Here is a 17,734-nt window from a genome sequence, read left to right on the forward strand (position 1 = left end):
AAAAAAAAATCCATTATTCACAGTTGAAATAATAAAATAAAATATATCAAAAGTAAAAAAACTAAAACAACCTGATTTCCATTTCAAATACATATTCTGGAGCTTTTCCTTCAGTTCATAAATCTCTGACACGCCCGCCGTGGGACTGCGTTTTAGAAACAGATTATCAGCACCCATTTGAATTCTATACGTATTCCTCCGTGATTTGACCCGACCCGACTGTAAATCCCCCGTTCAATTACTTTTCAGAAATCGATTGATCTCGACTGATGCGAAGGAACGAGTCGAATAAAAAAAAAAACCAACATTAAAAAGCCCCTGTAAATCCAGCCTATCTCACAACGGGGGCCCAAAGATTACCTTTCAGACTCTCGGATAAGATGAAGTTTTTAATGGAGGCGTGATTGATTGTTAGAGAGACAGCGCCGCGACGTGAAGGTCACGGGTTCGATCCCGGCCGCTGTCAACGACTATATGCCAGATCTAAGAACGCCAAGTCGACATTTTTGAGTTTGCCGAGACAACCGCTCGCACAAAACTGTCTTTTCAAACTCTTCTTCAGGGGATGGAGTGTTGTTGTGTTATTGTTGCCATGGCGCCACAGTCCAGGTGGTTCGCAGCGAATGTTGTCCCCTCAAAAGGTCCCAGTGGAACTCGGTGTTGACAGTCTGACCTGGGTGGGGGGGGGGCGAATTCAGGGTGACACAACCACCGCCAACGTCAAAGAAATCCCAGCTGGTGTCTCCGGACCTGACGCGAACTTCTTCGGTCTTGGACAGTGAAGCTCCGCCCCCTTCTTCCTTTCCCAAGAATTTGACTCAAAATTGTTTGAGAAAATGTTCCTCTGCTCCAGTTTCGGTGAAATCACAAATGTTCACGGTACCGGTGGTCACAAAACGTTTGAATCCAGAGGCAGGCGTTGATTAGCTTAGCTTAGCATAAACACTGGAAGCAAAGACGAACAGCTAGCGCCCGCAGAGCTCCCCTCATTACCGCGCTGAAATCTTTGTTTTTGTTTATTCCCTCGGCTTGTTTGTTTGTTTGTTTTAATGAGCCTGATGAAGCGCCGGGTGAGAAGCGCCGCTCGCACTGGAGATGCTTCATCACACACTTAATGGGGCAAATATTCTGCTTTATAATTCTGCCAACGCGAATCCATTCATCACGTAATTACCAGCGAAAGCTCCTTTCAACGCTATTATTCAAGTTGAATTCATGAAATTACTTCACCGCTTTAAGGACGCTCTTAAAGTTTTGTTTTTGAAATATCATCTCGTGCCACAAATGAAAAAGACAGGTTTCTAAATGAACCAACAGTACTCAGTGTGTTACCTTGGTCTGCACCATTCCCGGCCTCTGGTCCCGCAGGTGCTCCAGAGTCGCCGCTATGTCAATCTCCTTGGCACCTGTTAAACAACACACACACACACACACACACACACACACACACACACACACACACACACACACACACACACACACACACACACACACACACACACACACACACACACACACACACACGTGTAAGAAACGGTGCTGGATTGGGTTCAAAGCACCGGCGAGATAATCCGGCTAACGTCTGTCAATCTGGTGTTTCATAGCGACTCCCCTTAGAACAGCAAAGAGCCGATTACATTCATCCTCTTTGCACAAAAACGACATCACGCAGACGCACGGACTCGACAAGCAGCTCGAAAGGTGGAGGTTTTTGTTGTCGGGATGGAAAAAAAAAAAAAAAAAAAAGAAACGATAAAGAGAGCAAAGAAACTGTTGGAGAGGACTTTGTGAAAGGAAATCACAGGACCGCGTGTTTTCTAAAAAGGAAACGGAGCCGATCTTAAAGCTCCTTGTCGCTCTTTGGTCGTCGCTCTTGGCCTTTCATGAAGGTTGCTGTCAGCCGCTGCCAAAAATTTGACATGCTTCCTGTGTGTGTGTGTGTGTGTGTGTGTGTGTGTGTGTGTGTGTGTGTGTGTGTGTGTGGGACCCCCCCGTCTGCTTGCCAGACTGGCACGTTGCCCCTCGTTCAGCTGACAGCAGTGCAGTCAGCTGAACGACCTCCGGCCCATAAACACCGGTCAGATCACCAGACGTCGTGATTTACTGCATCAGAAACAGCGTGAGAGCGTCTCTGCTGTGTTTCTGTCCTCTGATGTCTGTGTGTCTCCCTGTGGGCGGAGCTTAACTCCTGCTGCACTGACGCAGGAACAAAAAGTGCTGAAATGGACTCCGTCTAAATTTGTTCGTACTAATATATATATATAAACATGTTTATTATGTTCGTGAAAACAAAGGGCACAAAAAAACAGTTTTTTTAGTTTTTGTAAAATGACTAAACAAAGCCGGCACCATAATTTGACGGGTGACGCCTTAAAATGTCGTGGTTACCCTTTTCCTTTAGTTGCGTAAAAGCCTTGTGCGACTTGAAACAACACCACCACAAACGGAAAGTAGACGGATTACGGTATACAGTCTACGAAGTCTGGAAATACGATCTCTAGTCTGCAGCTCTGGTTTAGTGTGACGTTAAAATAGTTCCACCGTATATTGAGCTGATATTGTTGACTCATTAGTGAGAAAAGTGTCTTTAATAGATGCTTTTTTTTTTATTGCATATGAATATGTGTCGGGTTCATAGGGTTTCAGACGGTGACCACATACCTCAGATTCAACCTTAAATCTTCAGGTCCAAATTTATTTTCAAATTCTGCTGCATTAGTTTACACGCAAAAAGTTTACGCATCAAAATGCAATTTCGTCAAAGTTATTTTCACCTTTGACAGTAAGAATCAAGGCTTGACGGTGAATTAAAATGCAAAAAAAATAAAAATCCTTTTATGATAGATAATTATACCAGAAAGAAATAGACTCTGTAGAAAACTTGGAGATGGAAACAAAAGGAAGGTAAAAAAAAGAAAAAAGTAATCAAGACACCAACGTCTTCATTTTTTTAAATATCAAATGTTCAGTAATGCTTTTAAAAATGGTGAGTGATAATGCACGTTGCATGTTGCAGATGAAATAAGAAATGACAGACGGAAAACTTTGATGCTCTTAATGCACTTGTAGGAAAATAAATGAAGGAGGCGTTAAAAGGATATTTCTGTCAACATAATTCAACTCTTTCATACATATGTTAATGTGACTTGTTTCCAGTGACTCCGTGCGAGACAATTATCACTCGGCAGAGGAATAAAGTGTATCGTACTTTTTTAAAACACACTTTGAGATTATAATTACCTCGTGTCACCTTTTAATACCGATTAAGTTAGTGGGGAGGAAAAAAAGCAAAAAAGGAGAACACAAGAGATGATTCATAAAGAGGGAGAAAAAAAAATAGATGTTAAGGGGGTGAAGGAAGAGAAAGAGTTCGAGACTGGAAGAGAAAGAAAGAAAGAGGCCGGAGCAGCAATCAAATCCACAAAGAACAAAAAGAAAGAAAAAACACATTTTCATTTGTTTTCCGTCCCCACCTTTTCCTCTTTCCAAATTCAGAGGAAACAAAAAGCGCAAGAATTACTTTTCTCTTGTTGTGACACATAATAACACTTCTTCTTTTTCTTTGCCTGCACGGAGAGGAGAGTGAATGGTGGGAGAGCTGCTCATTCACACCATTTTCTCTTTCTGTTTCGCAGCTTTTTCAAGTATTTTTTTTCCCTTTTCACAAACACAATGGACTCCCTTCTGGACAAGAAAAAGCTGCAACACACTACTCACTGCTTAACGCACTAAGGGCTATTGTGCAGGTTCTGATAAAAAAGAAAAACTCAAAATGGATGGTATTAAAAAAAGAAAGAAAAAACGTCTTATTTGGGCTTTTCCCTTAAAGGAGATGGTGGAGGAATAGTATAAAAAAAACAACTCTAAGACTCCCGCTTCGGGGTGGAGGTCGAGGAGCAGGACGGAGGAGGAGGAGGAGGAGGGGGGAGGCGGGGCTATAGAAGAGGAGAAGGAGAAAGACAAGGCCCTTGAGGAGGCCGTGGAGACGAGGGCCGGGCTCACCAGCTGGACTTAGAGACAGAAGAAGAAAAAAAACAACTGCTGAAATAAATGGAGGGATGCTGAAAAGCTCTCCGGCACTTGATGGGTTTAGATTCTTAAGATGAAGAGAAAGGTGGCGGGCGGTGTGTGTGTGTGTGTGTGTGTGTGTGTGTGTGTGTGTGTGTGTGTGTGTGTGTGTGTGTGTGTGTGTGTGTGTGTGTGTGTGTGTGTGTGTGTGTGTTAGGAGAGAAATGGGGAAGCCTTTTGGAAAAAAAAACACAACAAAAAAACGTGAGAACCACAGCAATAACCTCCTCAACCTCGCTGCATCGCTATAATTCTCGGGCAAATTTACAATTCACTCGTTGGGAGAACAGTTGGAATGAAGAGAGACGAGGAGGAGAAGGAGGAGGAGAAGGAGGAGGAGGAGGAGGAGGAGGGTGGGAAGTTGTCTTTGATCAGGACGAAGGAAGCCTGCAAACCTGGGGGCCACGAGCTTCTCAGGACAGACAAAAAAAAACCTCCACCACAAGGGGAGGGGAGGGGGAGCGATGAAGCAGCGATGAAGAGGAGGGAAACAAGCTTATTAAATGGTGGAGAAGATTTTATGAAGCAGATTTACTTCCAGAGGTAATCTACGTGATGTCATCTCGAGGAAGACGACAAAAACCTAAAACGAGGCGTCTTCGAGCGGTGAAGAGTCGCAGCTGTTCGTTCTCACGCTCAGCGCACAGACAACCTTTTCAGCGCTAGATTCGTCGGAAACGAGAAAAAAACCCGCAGGTAACGTGTTCGTTTTGAGCTTTGAGCCCGAAGGTTACTTAATCTCCTGTTTTTCTTTCTCTTCCGACCGACGTGCAAAAGATTAGAAATAAAGAAATGCAAAGTGAAAGATAATTATTGTGAATGACGAGCGGACGTGTTTCCTCTGAAGACAAAAGTTCTTTCTGCCACCGAACAAATCTGCTTTTTCTAAAAGCTGCCGAGGTGCAAGGACACCCGGCTTTTCACAATAAAATAAGATTTTCTTTAACTGGTCACACAATTCAATTTGTCGTCACGTCACCTGAACGTAGCTCCCATAAAGTACAACAGTATATTAAATAAATAGAAAGTTTATAAAAGTATGACATGCGATCATTCATTTTTTTTAATTTTTTTTTTTGAAGGGATATGACACCGATTGGTTTCCGGAAACACACCGACGGTCAATAAATCGACGTTCTGCTCAGATTATCTGACATTAAAGCAGCAAAAGTGGAAGTGGAGACGTCAAAAGACAAAATTCAGTTTTTTCATGTTTTCCAGACAAATTTTCAAAAATTCTCCTCGATTGAGGTTTTGAAACTCAAGGTTGTTGTTTTTTTCTGAGTAACTTTGGGATTCAGGACACAGATATAAAAGAGCACAGATGACCCCCCCCCGCCCCCACTCCCCCCCTGCTCCTCCCTCCCGGCCCCTGGGTGCCCGAGGAGGGGCCCCCGATCACAGTGTGACAGCCTGGGAAACGGCCACTGATGCCCGAGTTGAACCTTTGATCTGGAATTAAAGACCCAGGAGCTCGTTCTGCTACAGCAGCAGCACCGCCACGGGACACACACACACACACACACACACACACACACACACACACACACACACACACACACACACACACACACACACACACACACACACACACACACACACACACACAAAGAAACACAGAGATACGCAGACACACACTTACACACACGTACAATCAGCACAAACTGTGAGTCTGGATATCAGCTTCTGTCTTTAGTTTAGTGGATTTAGACACAACTGATATCGTCAAACATCAGATACCGTTTCAAACAACTCAACAGAAACTTATTGATTGTTAATGTTTTACGATAAGACATACTTAGTTGGTCTGTGCTGTTATTGTCTTTTAATTCTGGGTCTTAGGTATGTTTCATGTATGTTTTTAGCAGCATGTTGTAATTGCGTGTTCGTGAATTTTTAGATAATTATCTTTGGACCTTGAAAAAATGTCTCATAACGGAAACCCTGCTGTCGAAAAGGGACTTTAAGGACTTATTTTACATCAAAAAAACGTCAATAAATACAGAAGCCCTAAAAGAGGGTTATTAATAAGTTATTACTCAACTACACAGGAGAAGTAACTTCTTCAAAACACATCTAAACATTTGGTATTAAATGAATATAATCGGACAAGACTTAACTTTGTGTCCCGACCTGTGAAACCTTCAGTCCGTCTCCATAATCATGACTCTGCGTTAATTACATCACACGGTAGTTATAGTAATTATTGCGCAATCTGCTTTTAAAAAACCCAAATGCACGAGGCTGTGAGTCGTGACGACGCTTCGAACAAAGAGTTGGAGGTCCGCTTCAGGTTCAAACCAGCCGGCGCTCTTCAGAGCAGCGCGACGCGTCCTCGGCTTCTCTTCCTGCCGTCGTGTCGTTGAAGTCACGGCGACTCTTTCTCCAGAGTTTAAGTGTTGGCGTGACGCGAGAAACAAAAACAACAACAACAAACCGAGCTGCAGCGTGTCACCGAAGCAGCGGAGCATCAACTGAGATGATGAAACAGATACTCGTTTGCGCTAATTAAGCAGCAGCTAATAAAAATAATGAATAACGCAGAAATCAGTTTGTTCTCGCAGCGAGTCGCCGTCATCATCCGAACCGACTCGTCACTCTAATTATCTCATTAAATGTTATTATCTTTTAATGCAGTCATCTGATGTCATAACATCAAAAAATTAAAATACAACTTTGATGATGGTGGGGGGGAGGTGGGGGGGGAAACACGTTGCCACGGTAACACCGCTGCACACCGGGAGAAAGAAAAAGACGACACCCACCTTTGGCCATCTTGTTGAGGACCATGTCGACGAGGACGTACGTCCCGGATCTTCCTGAACCGTCGCTGCAGAGAACCGAAAGAGAGACGAGCGTTAATTCAACCCGTCCGATCGTCTCTCGTCACTTCTGATCACCAATCCGGTAATTGATCACTTGTCATCAGTTAATGTGTTTGATCCCGATTTCACGTCAATTTCCATATTCTGTCGTATATTCCTTTTTGAAATCATATTTTGTTTTACTTTGATGTTATAACACGTGACCATATTTGGACGAGCTGGGGAAGAGCGAGCGGCGGATCTGATCGAGATTCCCGGGAACACTAAGCCCCGCCCACTTATAGCAAGAAACCTGACTGCACCCCAGGCCTGTCAATCAAAGGACCACCAGGACACTGATCAGGAGGAGGGGATTTAACTAACGACACCAAAATGACTTGTAGGAAACATTTACTGAGTTCATGAGAGAAGTTTAATGAAGTCCATGGAGTGTTTTTTCTTTGTGGAGCCAGCCCCCTAGTGGCCCTCAGTGGTATTGCACTTCAAGGCACTTCTGCATCGGCTACGGATACTGCATCTATGACATCCTATGACATAAACATATTGAGTTTTCATTTGTTGCTGGTTGTTAAATACTATTATAGTTCTTTTTTTAATTTTTTTTATTAAAGTATTACAGTACATCCAGGTTATAGTCAGTCCCAGATTTTTACCTAAAGGCAACTGGACTTCTTTAGTTTCTGGAAGATGTTTCGCGTGTGATCCAGAAGATTTCTTCAAGAAATCCAGTTGTCGACTCACCGTGGATGTTGTTTTATAAACTCTCCTACTTGAGTTTCCATTTACTCTCAAGGTTATATAAAACAAATACTTTTGAACGAAAAAGATCCAAACAAGATCTTGAAGTCTGTATTCATGTATATTTATTAAGCACTGAATAAGGTGAACATCGATCACTGATGTCGTCAGAATCCTCATCTGATCCTCCATCGTTTTGTGTTTTGCAGGTTTCTCGGCTGTCACAGATGAATTTTCCATCCAGACAAGGAGGAATAAATGTTCTCTAGGACGCAAATTTAAATAAGATTGTCAAACCCCTTGAAAAAAAGTATTAAATTTTGAAACCTAGACAGACATCGAGAGAAACTTGGCAGGATTGCTGGCACGTCAGCGAGTCCCGAGGCTGCTGCAAAATTACACAGTTAAGTAATGAAATCTGAATAACACACATCGGCTGATTTACTCTACTTATTCTGTATCTTCTACCATATTCATGTCTTTTTTGTGTTTCTTTTTTTGTTTTGTTCCTGCAGCGGAGACAGACGTAACCTGACTCCAGCAGGTGAGCGGCAGTCACACAGATTTAATATGTCGAGGAGGTTTATGAGTCTTATAACGCTATTTCAGGGGGATAAACAACTTCAAAGGTGCGTAATTATGGAACAGAAAGGCTTCGTTTTCTGGTCAGGAATTAGAATAACGTAAAAATATAAACCTGTTTTTTTTAAATATTATTATAGGCAGATGAAATGCTTCTATTCTAAAAAAAAAAAAAAAAAAAAAAAAAAAAACTCAATACAGCCGGCAAAAGATGAATTAGACGCTGAAATGTATGTGGAGGGAATATTTTGTATCCCAGATTTATTTCAAGTGTTCAAAATTGATGTCTGCACCCCTACCAGTCTATTTCATGGGCTGCTGTGTAATCCAACAAATTCGTGGTGTGTGTGTGTGTGTGTGTGTGTGTGTGTGTGTGTGTGTGTGTGTGTGTGTGTGTGTGTGTGTGTGTGTGTGTGTGTGTGTGTGTGTGTGCTGGCATGAGTCCATACTTCCTGAATATTTCATTTTCACTGGGACTCTGATATGTTCTGCAGTAATTGAGAAGTACCACCGCAGTGTGTGTGTGTGTGTGTGTGTGTGTGTGTGTGTGTGTGTGTGTGTGTGTGTGTGTGTGTGTGTGTGTGTGTGTGTGTGTGTGTGTGTGCCATACAGGTTATTACAGCGTGATTACAGATCTCTCGTATGGCTGCACCTTGCCAGGATCATTACAAGGTGATCAAAGATATGTGACGTGTGTGTGTGTGTGTGTGTGTGTGTGTGTGTGTGTGTGTGTGTGTGTGTGTGTGTGTGTGTGTGTGTGTGTGTGTGTGTGTGTGTGTGTGTGTGTGTGTGTGTGTGTGTGTGTGTGTGTGTGTGTGTGTGTGTGTGTGTGTGTGTGTGTGTGTGTGTGTGTGTGCCCGAGGGGCTGTGAGTAAACATGTCAAGATGTCTGCTGCCTTCTCCGACTCTATTTAAAATGATGGAAGAAGACGAGACGACCGAGGACAGACAGAAGAGAGAAAGCCGGCGTCGTGATGATTGAACTTCTCGTCCGTTCGCTCCTCGACGTTCCTTCCGATCGCTTCGCTCGACTCTCCGCACACGCGAAGCGCCACAAATGCTTTCGTGCGCTGTCGTCCTTCGGAGGCTCTAATTGAAAGTCTCTACAGGGACGAACGCCTTCGAGCCGCTCGTGTCTTTTTGGGAACGAGCTCTGTTTTTCTAAACGCTCGCCATCTTGGCTAGCGTACAGAAAAGGGGGCGGGGCTACCGACCTAACGAGTTTACCAATTAAGGCGTCTGAGGAAGCTGAAAGTGTTTATTTGTCACTAGCTGCTGCTGGACAGAAGAAATCAGCGTGTTAAAAAAAAAAAAACACGATTTCTGGGAAGATTTCTGCGATGCGTTCACATGTTCGGGTAATTTCCGAAACGACACCACGCTACGTCTAAACTACGTTTTTTATCCTCGTCTAAGCGTGAAAAAACGCACGGTTGCGCTCTGAAGCAGTTACCAAACCAACCACTGTACGTCTTATTTACATTTACTTCGGAGAGTCGTAAACATTGACCGAGGACATCCAGGAAGATGCAGCTGCAGCTCGCATGAAGATTTAAGTTTAATATTGTGGAGTAAGGCTGACAGTTTAGCAGAGAAATATACAGTTTCATCACGGCGGAGGAGCCATTACACCATATTAAATAATAGATCACTTGGTTGTCAGAGTGAGCAGACAGACATGAGGGCTATCTTTTTTTTTTTTTTTTTTTTTCTAATCCAATCATCGGAGGATGTTCCCACAAAAGACTGGCAGATTTTTTTTCTGCTAAACACCGATTTAATTATGTCTCGCTGGTCTGAGTTATTTCCTCAGGTGGTGGTGGTGGGCGGTGGGGTGGGAGGGGGGGGGGTATGCAGATGTGACTCCGCACACACAACAGCTGCAAACCCCCCTCCCCCCTCTCTTTGCCTCTCACCCACCGGCTCTGACCGACCAAACTTTGAAGTGCCTCCAATTAAAAGTTGCCCTCCTCCGCCGACAGTTTCTCAAATTAAAAATCTCAACTTTTTCTGTCCAACCTCTCGTTTTAAAAACGTTTGCAGCACCTCGACGCGCCGACGAGCGACGGAAAACGTCGACCAGAAAATGAAAATGAAAATGGCGGCCGCGAGGGACCCGAGCTTCAAGCCGTCGAAACACCCAGCAGAATATTTCATAAAAGATCTCCGGCCGTCAAAAGGCTTTTTCTGTTTTTTTCATAACTCTGACTGTGAAGCTGGAGCCCTTTTAAAGAAATGAACAGTGATCATGTTTGTTGTTCTACTTACCTGCAGTGGACTATGATAGGACACGAGCGTCCCCGGTAGCACTTGTTAACTTTCCTGTAAAAAGAAGAAGAGAAAAAAAAAAAGTCAGTGAAAAGCATCAGCGTTAACAGAAACACATACAGCCACCGACTCGTGGGGCTTTTTTTGTGAGAAAAAATAATAACCACAAAGAACAGCATGCACCGTGCTGCGTAGTTTCTAATAGGGACAAAAACAGAAATGTTCCCGAGGACGGACACGTCTCGCTCCGCCGGTTTCAGCTGTGCGGCTTCGAGAATATTTTCCAACCTGTGATTTCGTCGTGAACATTTTGTACCGAACGACTATCAAACACCTGAAATGTCAGTTTCATCCTGTATCGCTGTACGACGTCACATTTTTAAGTCGTCAGAAGTTCAGCTCCACATGTCGCTGCAAAAGCGGCATTTTACAGATTATTTAAGGCCACAGTTTATCCGACCTGTTCTCATCCCGGAGACGTTTTTCTGTTAAAGCCAGCTGGCGTCTCGTACACGAGCAACGAGGTGAGTTACGTTTCAGCGCCAAATATAACCCGGTTACGGCGACGTAAAGACGACGGTTTGGGTTCCAATAAGTCATTTATGTCAAGTTATATTTCACCATTTTACTTTTACCTTAAGCAAGATAACTGATTGCTCAAATGGTAAACTGAGTTTTCTACTGTTTGTAAAAATAAATAAATAATGTAAGTAACGTTACCCGAGGCGCGGTATTTACTTTACCCACGTTATGTAAGTTAAATGTGATACGTTACTTAAACAGAAATCTGCATCTCGTTTAGCTTTTTCCTGGGCTTGAACGCCGGTCTGACCTCTGACCTCTGACCTCACGGTTACCTCGTGCGTATCTACGTGACGCTAAAGGCTTTAATAAAACGTCACTATTTGACGCCCTGCGACTGAGAACAGCTGGTTTATCCTCGTGCAGGAAGAAGTACACTCTGAAAACAGATGTGTGACATTAAATATTCACCGAGTCAAATGTTTCATTTCATTTGTGATGATATAATTTAACAATCAAACTAAACCAATACAATTAAAGTCAAAGTATAGAATATGTTAAAAGACACAGCAGTAAAAAAAATATGATGGAAAATGAATCCAGCAACACGAAGTTCTCACCGTTAACTTCACGTTTACTTCGCTGATGGAAAAACAAAAAAAACCTCCCAGTTCATTAAAAAGTATAGATTTTCTTCCTGGTGCTCGTTTCAAAATGAACGACGTTGCACGGCGGAAATATTTAGAAACTTTTCTAATATTCCACATCAGATGAGATATTTCTGAAAATCTTTTATTTATTTTTTTAAAGATGGTGGTTAAAAAAAACAAAAACTTCACACCTTGCTCATCAAAAAGCACCAGCAGCCGTTGGATCTGCACAAACACGCAACTTCTATCGGAGCGAGAAGAAAGACGGCCGAGTTTGATCTCAGCTGGAGATCATCTCTGATTCCATTTCATGGCGATAACTCTAAATAACAATATTCAGCTGGAGCTTATTATGTAAAGGTACGCTGTGTGTGTGTGTGTGTGTGTGTGTGTGTGTGTGTGTGTGTGTGTGTGTGTGTGTGTGTGTGTGTGTGTGTGTGTGTGTGTGTGTGTGTGTGTGATTCATTATGCATCACTCAGACAGGAAGGGGAAGAAGCCTCAAACCTGCAGTGTTGAAGCTTCACTTTACTTTGTTTTTTTTTTCCTTAAACTGGAAGTTTCTGTGGTCATTTAATGTTTGGAGGGAAATTTGACACATTTCGCATATTTTCAAAGAGATTTGGTGGAAAGTTCGGCCACGGCATCAAACGCAGGGAGGCTCGATGCTTTTATAGCTAACAGAGCTGTAACTTCTGTATTTTCGGGTCCGCCGAAGGAATTCAACGCATCCGCTGCGCTGCCATGAGACAGATTCATCACCACAGCGAGATCTCCTGTGATTGGTGGTGCATTATTTTCCAAGACGGTGGATTGGTTAGTAGGCGTCGACCATTTTGTTGGCGAACTGCTGCTCTGAATTGTTGACTTTAGCGTTTCGTCAAGTTGCCGTCTTGTTATTTTGGAGCAGGAAGTGACCATATTTGGACGAGCTGGGGGGGAGGAGCGAGCCGTGGATCTAACTTGATCTGATTGGGACACTACGCCCCGCCCACTTATAGCAGAATCCTGACTGCATCTGTCAATCAAACAGACACGCCCCCCCCCCCCCCTGTGTCAAAGGGGGACTTTTTGAAGCTTATTTTCTAATGAATGAGGGATTACTTTCAGATGGAGCGCCAGAAAACTAATAATTAGGAACGACTTCAGCTAACGACACCATGATAACTCCTGGAATTTTTTTTATTGACTTTGTATTTCATGAAAGAAGTTGGATGGGAATCTGTGGAGTTGGAGGCTTTTTTTGGAGCCGACCTCTAGTGGCACTCGGTGGTATTGCACGTTGTAGCACTTCTGCATTTGCATAACATTTTGATCTGTTATCTGCGGAGCAGGTCAGGTCTGCAGCACAAGTTCAGAGAGCAATGCATCCCATCCTGCTTCGTAGTACAGGCTTCAGATCCAGATGCTGATTAAACATTTCAAAACTTTTCCATCGGAATAAAACAATCAGAAGATTATTCATCCGCGGCGAGAAGGGCTGTGCTTCCCGTAATCCTTTCAAAAACAGAATTTTTTACAAGAAACTTATTGTGTGTTTAACGTTACACAGGCGACGTCGCAAAAAAAAAAAGTCTTTTCCACCGAACACACATTTCCATCCTACGCTCCCACACAAAAATAAAATAAAAAAGAATTGAAAAGTCAGAGCTCACTGCAGACAATCAAAAGTGTTGTTACCATGGAAACAGGCCTGCAGAGGATCACCAACCGGCGGTGGCGGGCGGGGGAGTTTTTTGCTTTCTTTTTTTTTTAGGTGGAGGGAGGGGGCGAGAGGGGGGGTGAGGGGGGGGGCGTAGAGAGGGGTGTTAGATTCAAAAAGAAAATGTCCTGTAAGAGAGACTCAAGCTCGATGGAGAGAAACAGACACAGAGATGAAGAGCCAGATACAAAAGAGAGGAAGAGCTCGACGGAGATGGAGACGGAGACGGAGACGGAGACCCCCAGATGGAGGGAGGGATGAGATACTCTGAATATGTCCACTCTTAACAAACACTCTCTAACGTGTCAAAGCAACATCAGTATTTGAGGATTTTTTTTTTTTGTGTGATCAGGGTCGACGTCTGCAACGCGACATTTGTTTTATTCTCCTGGGTGTGTTTCACTAATCCTAAAATAAAACTCCTCATTTACATAAAGCTCTGTTTCTGTCTTCAGACCACCGAGCGAGCAGAAAAACGGTGATTTGATTGCCGATCGTGAATCCGTTTGACGTCCGTTTTACCTCAGAAACAGTCGGTCAGGTGCCCAAATTTTTTTTTTTTTTTTAAATAGTCTTTTCCTAGCGTGGACGTATTCTTGGACAGAAGTCTTCAGGAGAGACGGAAGGAGAAAGACAAAAGCGAGAAGGACAGGAAGGGAGGCATGGCGAGAGAGGATGGGGGGAGGGGGGGGATCGGAGGCAGTCAAGCAAACCATGAGCAAGCAAAAAAAGGCAAAGAGGTCATCTCAGGTCACCGAGCACAGCGAGGACAGAGGAAGAGGAAAAGAGGACAGGGATGAAGGAGGAGAAGACGGGGGGGGGGGGGGGGGTAATAAAGGGAGGGGTGGGGGAGGGCCCCGTGAGGCCCCTCGGTTGTAGAGTCACAGTCTCCAATGATCACTTTTGTGACTATGCAACTGGGCTTATATTACTAGCTGCAACATCACAAAAATGACACTGGCAACCGCTAGTTAGCTGGTAAAACGGGGGGGGGGGGGGTCAGTCCGGTGCGAGTGAGTGAACATGCCGGCAAAAGCATAAAAGATGGAGAGACGCTTCGACCGGCGTCCTCAAATCATCGAGGTGACAAAAAAAAAAAAAAAAAAAAAGGGGGGGGGGAGGGGGGGAGGGGGAGGGGGGAGGGGAGGGGGGCGGCTGCTATAGCACCAATAAAAGTGAAGAATTTCTCCCCGTGCAGCTTCCTTCATTGTGTGCTGACCCCGCCGCCCCGCCAGGAAAGGCAATATTTCCTCTCTGATGGTGGGTGGCGACGCCCACCAGACCCTTTTATAATAGCCGTGACCACAAACTCTCACTCTTCATGTCCCGGGACACCGGGAGGACACAGAAAGGAAAACAAGGGGGAGGGGCCGAGACGGCTAGCGCCGAACAGGCAATACGGTATATCGGTTTAGAAAGAGGTCGAAGGGGAAGAAGGAGGCCGGGAAGAAAGGATCCTCAACGCGTCCTGAATCACACCGTTGTCGACGGGGAAATGAACGCCGATCGTCGGACGTTATGAAGATATGTTTTCCGCCCTCGTCTCGGAGTCACCAGTCAAAACCTCCCGGGAGAAAAGTGAGAAGTTTGAAGTTATTATTGCTGCGAGGAAGTCGCTTTTCAACGGTTGAAGAAAAGTTTGGTGGAAATTGCCGCTCCGCTGACCGTGGTGCATTTGAGGACCCGTTTTTGTTTTTTTTAAAGGTTGGAATAAAAAAAAAAAAAAAGATATTTTCAAAAACCCAACGAACCAACAGCAGAGGACGACGGCCACGTCGCACCGATCCTCACCGGGTGAAAGACATAGGCGACGGTTCGTAGCGCCATAGCGACGAACCAGAAGGTTTAAACTTTTCCCGAAGAAGCTCCCTACCTGCGGAAGTCGAGCAGCGTCCGGCTGGTCTCCGGGACGTTCTGGTTCAACCAGGTCAGGAAGTGGAACTGAGTGACGGTCCGCGTCTCGTTGGTCTGCATGTTCTTCAGGTAGAAGCTGCGAACCAGGAAGTCGTCGCACCAGATGTGTTCGGACACCAGGTTCACCTGCAAGGACGCGGCGACACGTTAACGCACCGCGAACCGGACTCAGGGAAGTCAGGGAAGTAGGTCTAAATTCAACTTCTGGCACGATGACGTCACCCGTTAGTTCGTGAACACCTGTTATGAAGGAAGTGACCATATTTGGACGAGCGGGGGGGGGGGGGAGCCAGCGGTGGATCTGACCGATCTGATTGGAAACCTGACGATACTACGTCCCGCCCACCGATAGCTGTAACCTGACTGCACCACAGGCCTGTCAATCAAACAGACACGCCCCCAAAAACAGGTCTTCTTGAATCTTCTTTTCTAATGAATGAGGGATTATTTTCAGATGGACCTCCAGAAAACTAAGAAGAAGGAGTGACTTTAGCTAACAACACCGAGAGAACTGATGGACACATTTTATTCACTTTGGATTTGATGACAGAAGTTGAATGGGAGTCTATGGAGCCGGAGGCTTTTTGGAGCCGACCTCTAGTGGCACTCGCTGGTATTACAGCTGAAGACACTTCAGCCTAATTTTTCAGACCTGAAGCTGCGAACACTTTTATATCCGGTCTGTTATGAAAGACTAAACGCTTTATTAAACAATGATTAGCTTTCGAGTTAAATAATCGTATATTTCTGGTTTAGGAAAACTTTGACACTATGAGACTGAATCGACCAATCATCACGCAGTAGATACGAGGCGTCGACTTTACCTCGTAGATGTGGTAGAGGTTGGACCCTTCGTCCGGCCAGTAATGGTAGCACTGCTTCACCCCGCTCTCGACGAGAGGCGTCAGCATGACGATGACGACGCAGCCGTTCTCCCAAACCATCTGCAAAAACAAAAAACAGCAAAATGACTAAAAAAAAATGTTGAATCTAATTGTGACTTTTTTTTCTTTCTAGATTCAACATGCGAGTTTCTCTCAAAACTACAGATGATCTTTGTTACTTATGTTCTTGAAAAACTTCCAAAGTTTATTTAGATGTCGAGCGCTCAGACGGTGGAGAGTCTGATTTTTTTTTTTTTTTTTTTTTTTTAGGAAGACGATCTCATTAAGAAGCTTTCAACACCTCCCGAAAAAAATCTGCCAACAGGACCCAGCGACCGCGTGTCCTCGCTCTCCCACTCGTTTGGCTCCCGGACCAGAAGTCGTGTAATTACGGTGCTCGGTATCGTTTCTGGACGAGTAGATGTGGCTTGTTGTTTTTCTTTTTTTTGGGGGGGGGGGTTGAAGCAAGAAAATGAAGCATGGTGAGGAGTAATGAGGCTGTCCCCCCCCCCCCCCCCAGCTGGGTCGTATTTTTTTCCTGCCGGCAGTCATATCCTCATAGCTGGAGGGTGATGTGGGGGGAGAGGAGGGAGGGGGGGGGGGGTTCGCTCAGGAGGGCCGTTTGGACTCCGATTGGAGGAAACAGTCGGGCCGTTAATGGAAACCATAAAACAAAACAAAAAACGCTCCCACATCATCGCTGGATAATCAAGACGGCTGCACCTGCCACCGCACACCTTGACGGAGATTCAGCCGACATTAATTGCGGCAGGCGTTGAATTACTGCCCCCCCCCCCACCCCCCACCTCCCCTGACTCTTCACTGATGAGTCTCATGGATCTAAAAAATGTGACAGTGCACTTCTCTCTCTTTTTTTTGGTGGTGGGGGGGGGGGGGGTGTTCATTTGCTTCAGCTGACGGGGTGAGAAGTCGCTTTGTTCAAATGATAATTTTTTTTAAAAACTCATATTTATGAGCTGTAATAATCTCGCTCCTGATTAAAAAGCAGCACGATGAAGACGCGGTAACGCCGGCTCAGTCAAAACACAACAAGAGGCCACGTAACGAAGCCGAGACGAAGTCGTCCCGGGCCGACTCTTTAAATCATCTTTATTTGAGACACATTTCTTCAGCGCTGCGTTCAGATCTGGGACTCGACTTCAGCTCAACTTAAATGGCTGAAATGAGTTGATGTGTTTTGAAGAGCTGACTCCTGTGATGGGGTTATTGTAATTACTTCCTCTGACTGTAGGGGGAGACAAAAGTAAATGTTGACGTTAAAATGTTTTGTTCACGAAAAGACATGTTTTGATTGTTTTCCTCCTTCTTTGGTTTAATATAAAAAAAAAAATAAGACGAGAAATTCCTTTTTAACCACATTTTTGTTGTTGTTCTTTTGAGTTGTTACTGCTCAGGTCTTGTTTGTCTGTTTACTTATTTGTGCTGAACTTCCTGAAGTCCTGTCTGATTGATAGTTTGGTGTCGCGTCTCGCTTCACGTGTTAACCGAGCTGTCTTTGATTAGATCAACAGTAACAGCAGCGACCGGCTGTAGGACGACACGACTCGTCTGACAGGGGGACC

At 44.5% G+C, this 17,734-nt stretch overlaps 1 protein-coding gene across 1 annotated transcript in view; it reads right to left on the reverse strand.

The window, feature by feature from the left end:
- The window catches only part of LOC138626927 (receptor-type tyrosine-protein phosphatase N2-like), a 157,220-nt gene that overhangs the window by 7,902 nt on the left and 131,584 nt on the right, over window positions 1–17,734 (reverse strand). Inside the window, 5 exon segments of the mRNA XM_069708940.1 lie at window positions 1,333–1,406; window positions 6,834–6,898; window positions 10,482–10,535; window positions 15,227–15,393; window positions 16,092–16,211. Of these exon segments, the coding sequence (XP_069565041.1) occupies window positions 1,333–1,406; window positions 6,834–6,898; window positions 10,482–10,535; window positions 15,227–15,393; window positions 16,092–16,211 (480 nt within the window).

The sequence above is a fragment of the Brachyistius frenatus genome, unplaced genomic scaffold (assembly GCF_029030835.1).
Source record: "Brachyistius frenatus isolate BFR_SWC_R1_liver_20210118 unplaced genomic scaffold, ASM2903083v1 Contig_79, whole genome shotgun sequence".
Lineage (NCBI taxonomy): Eukaryota > Metazoa > Chordata > Actinopteri > Embiotocidae > Brachyistius > Brachyistius frenatus.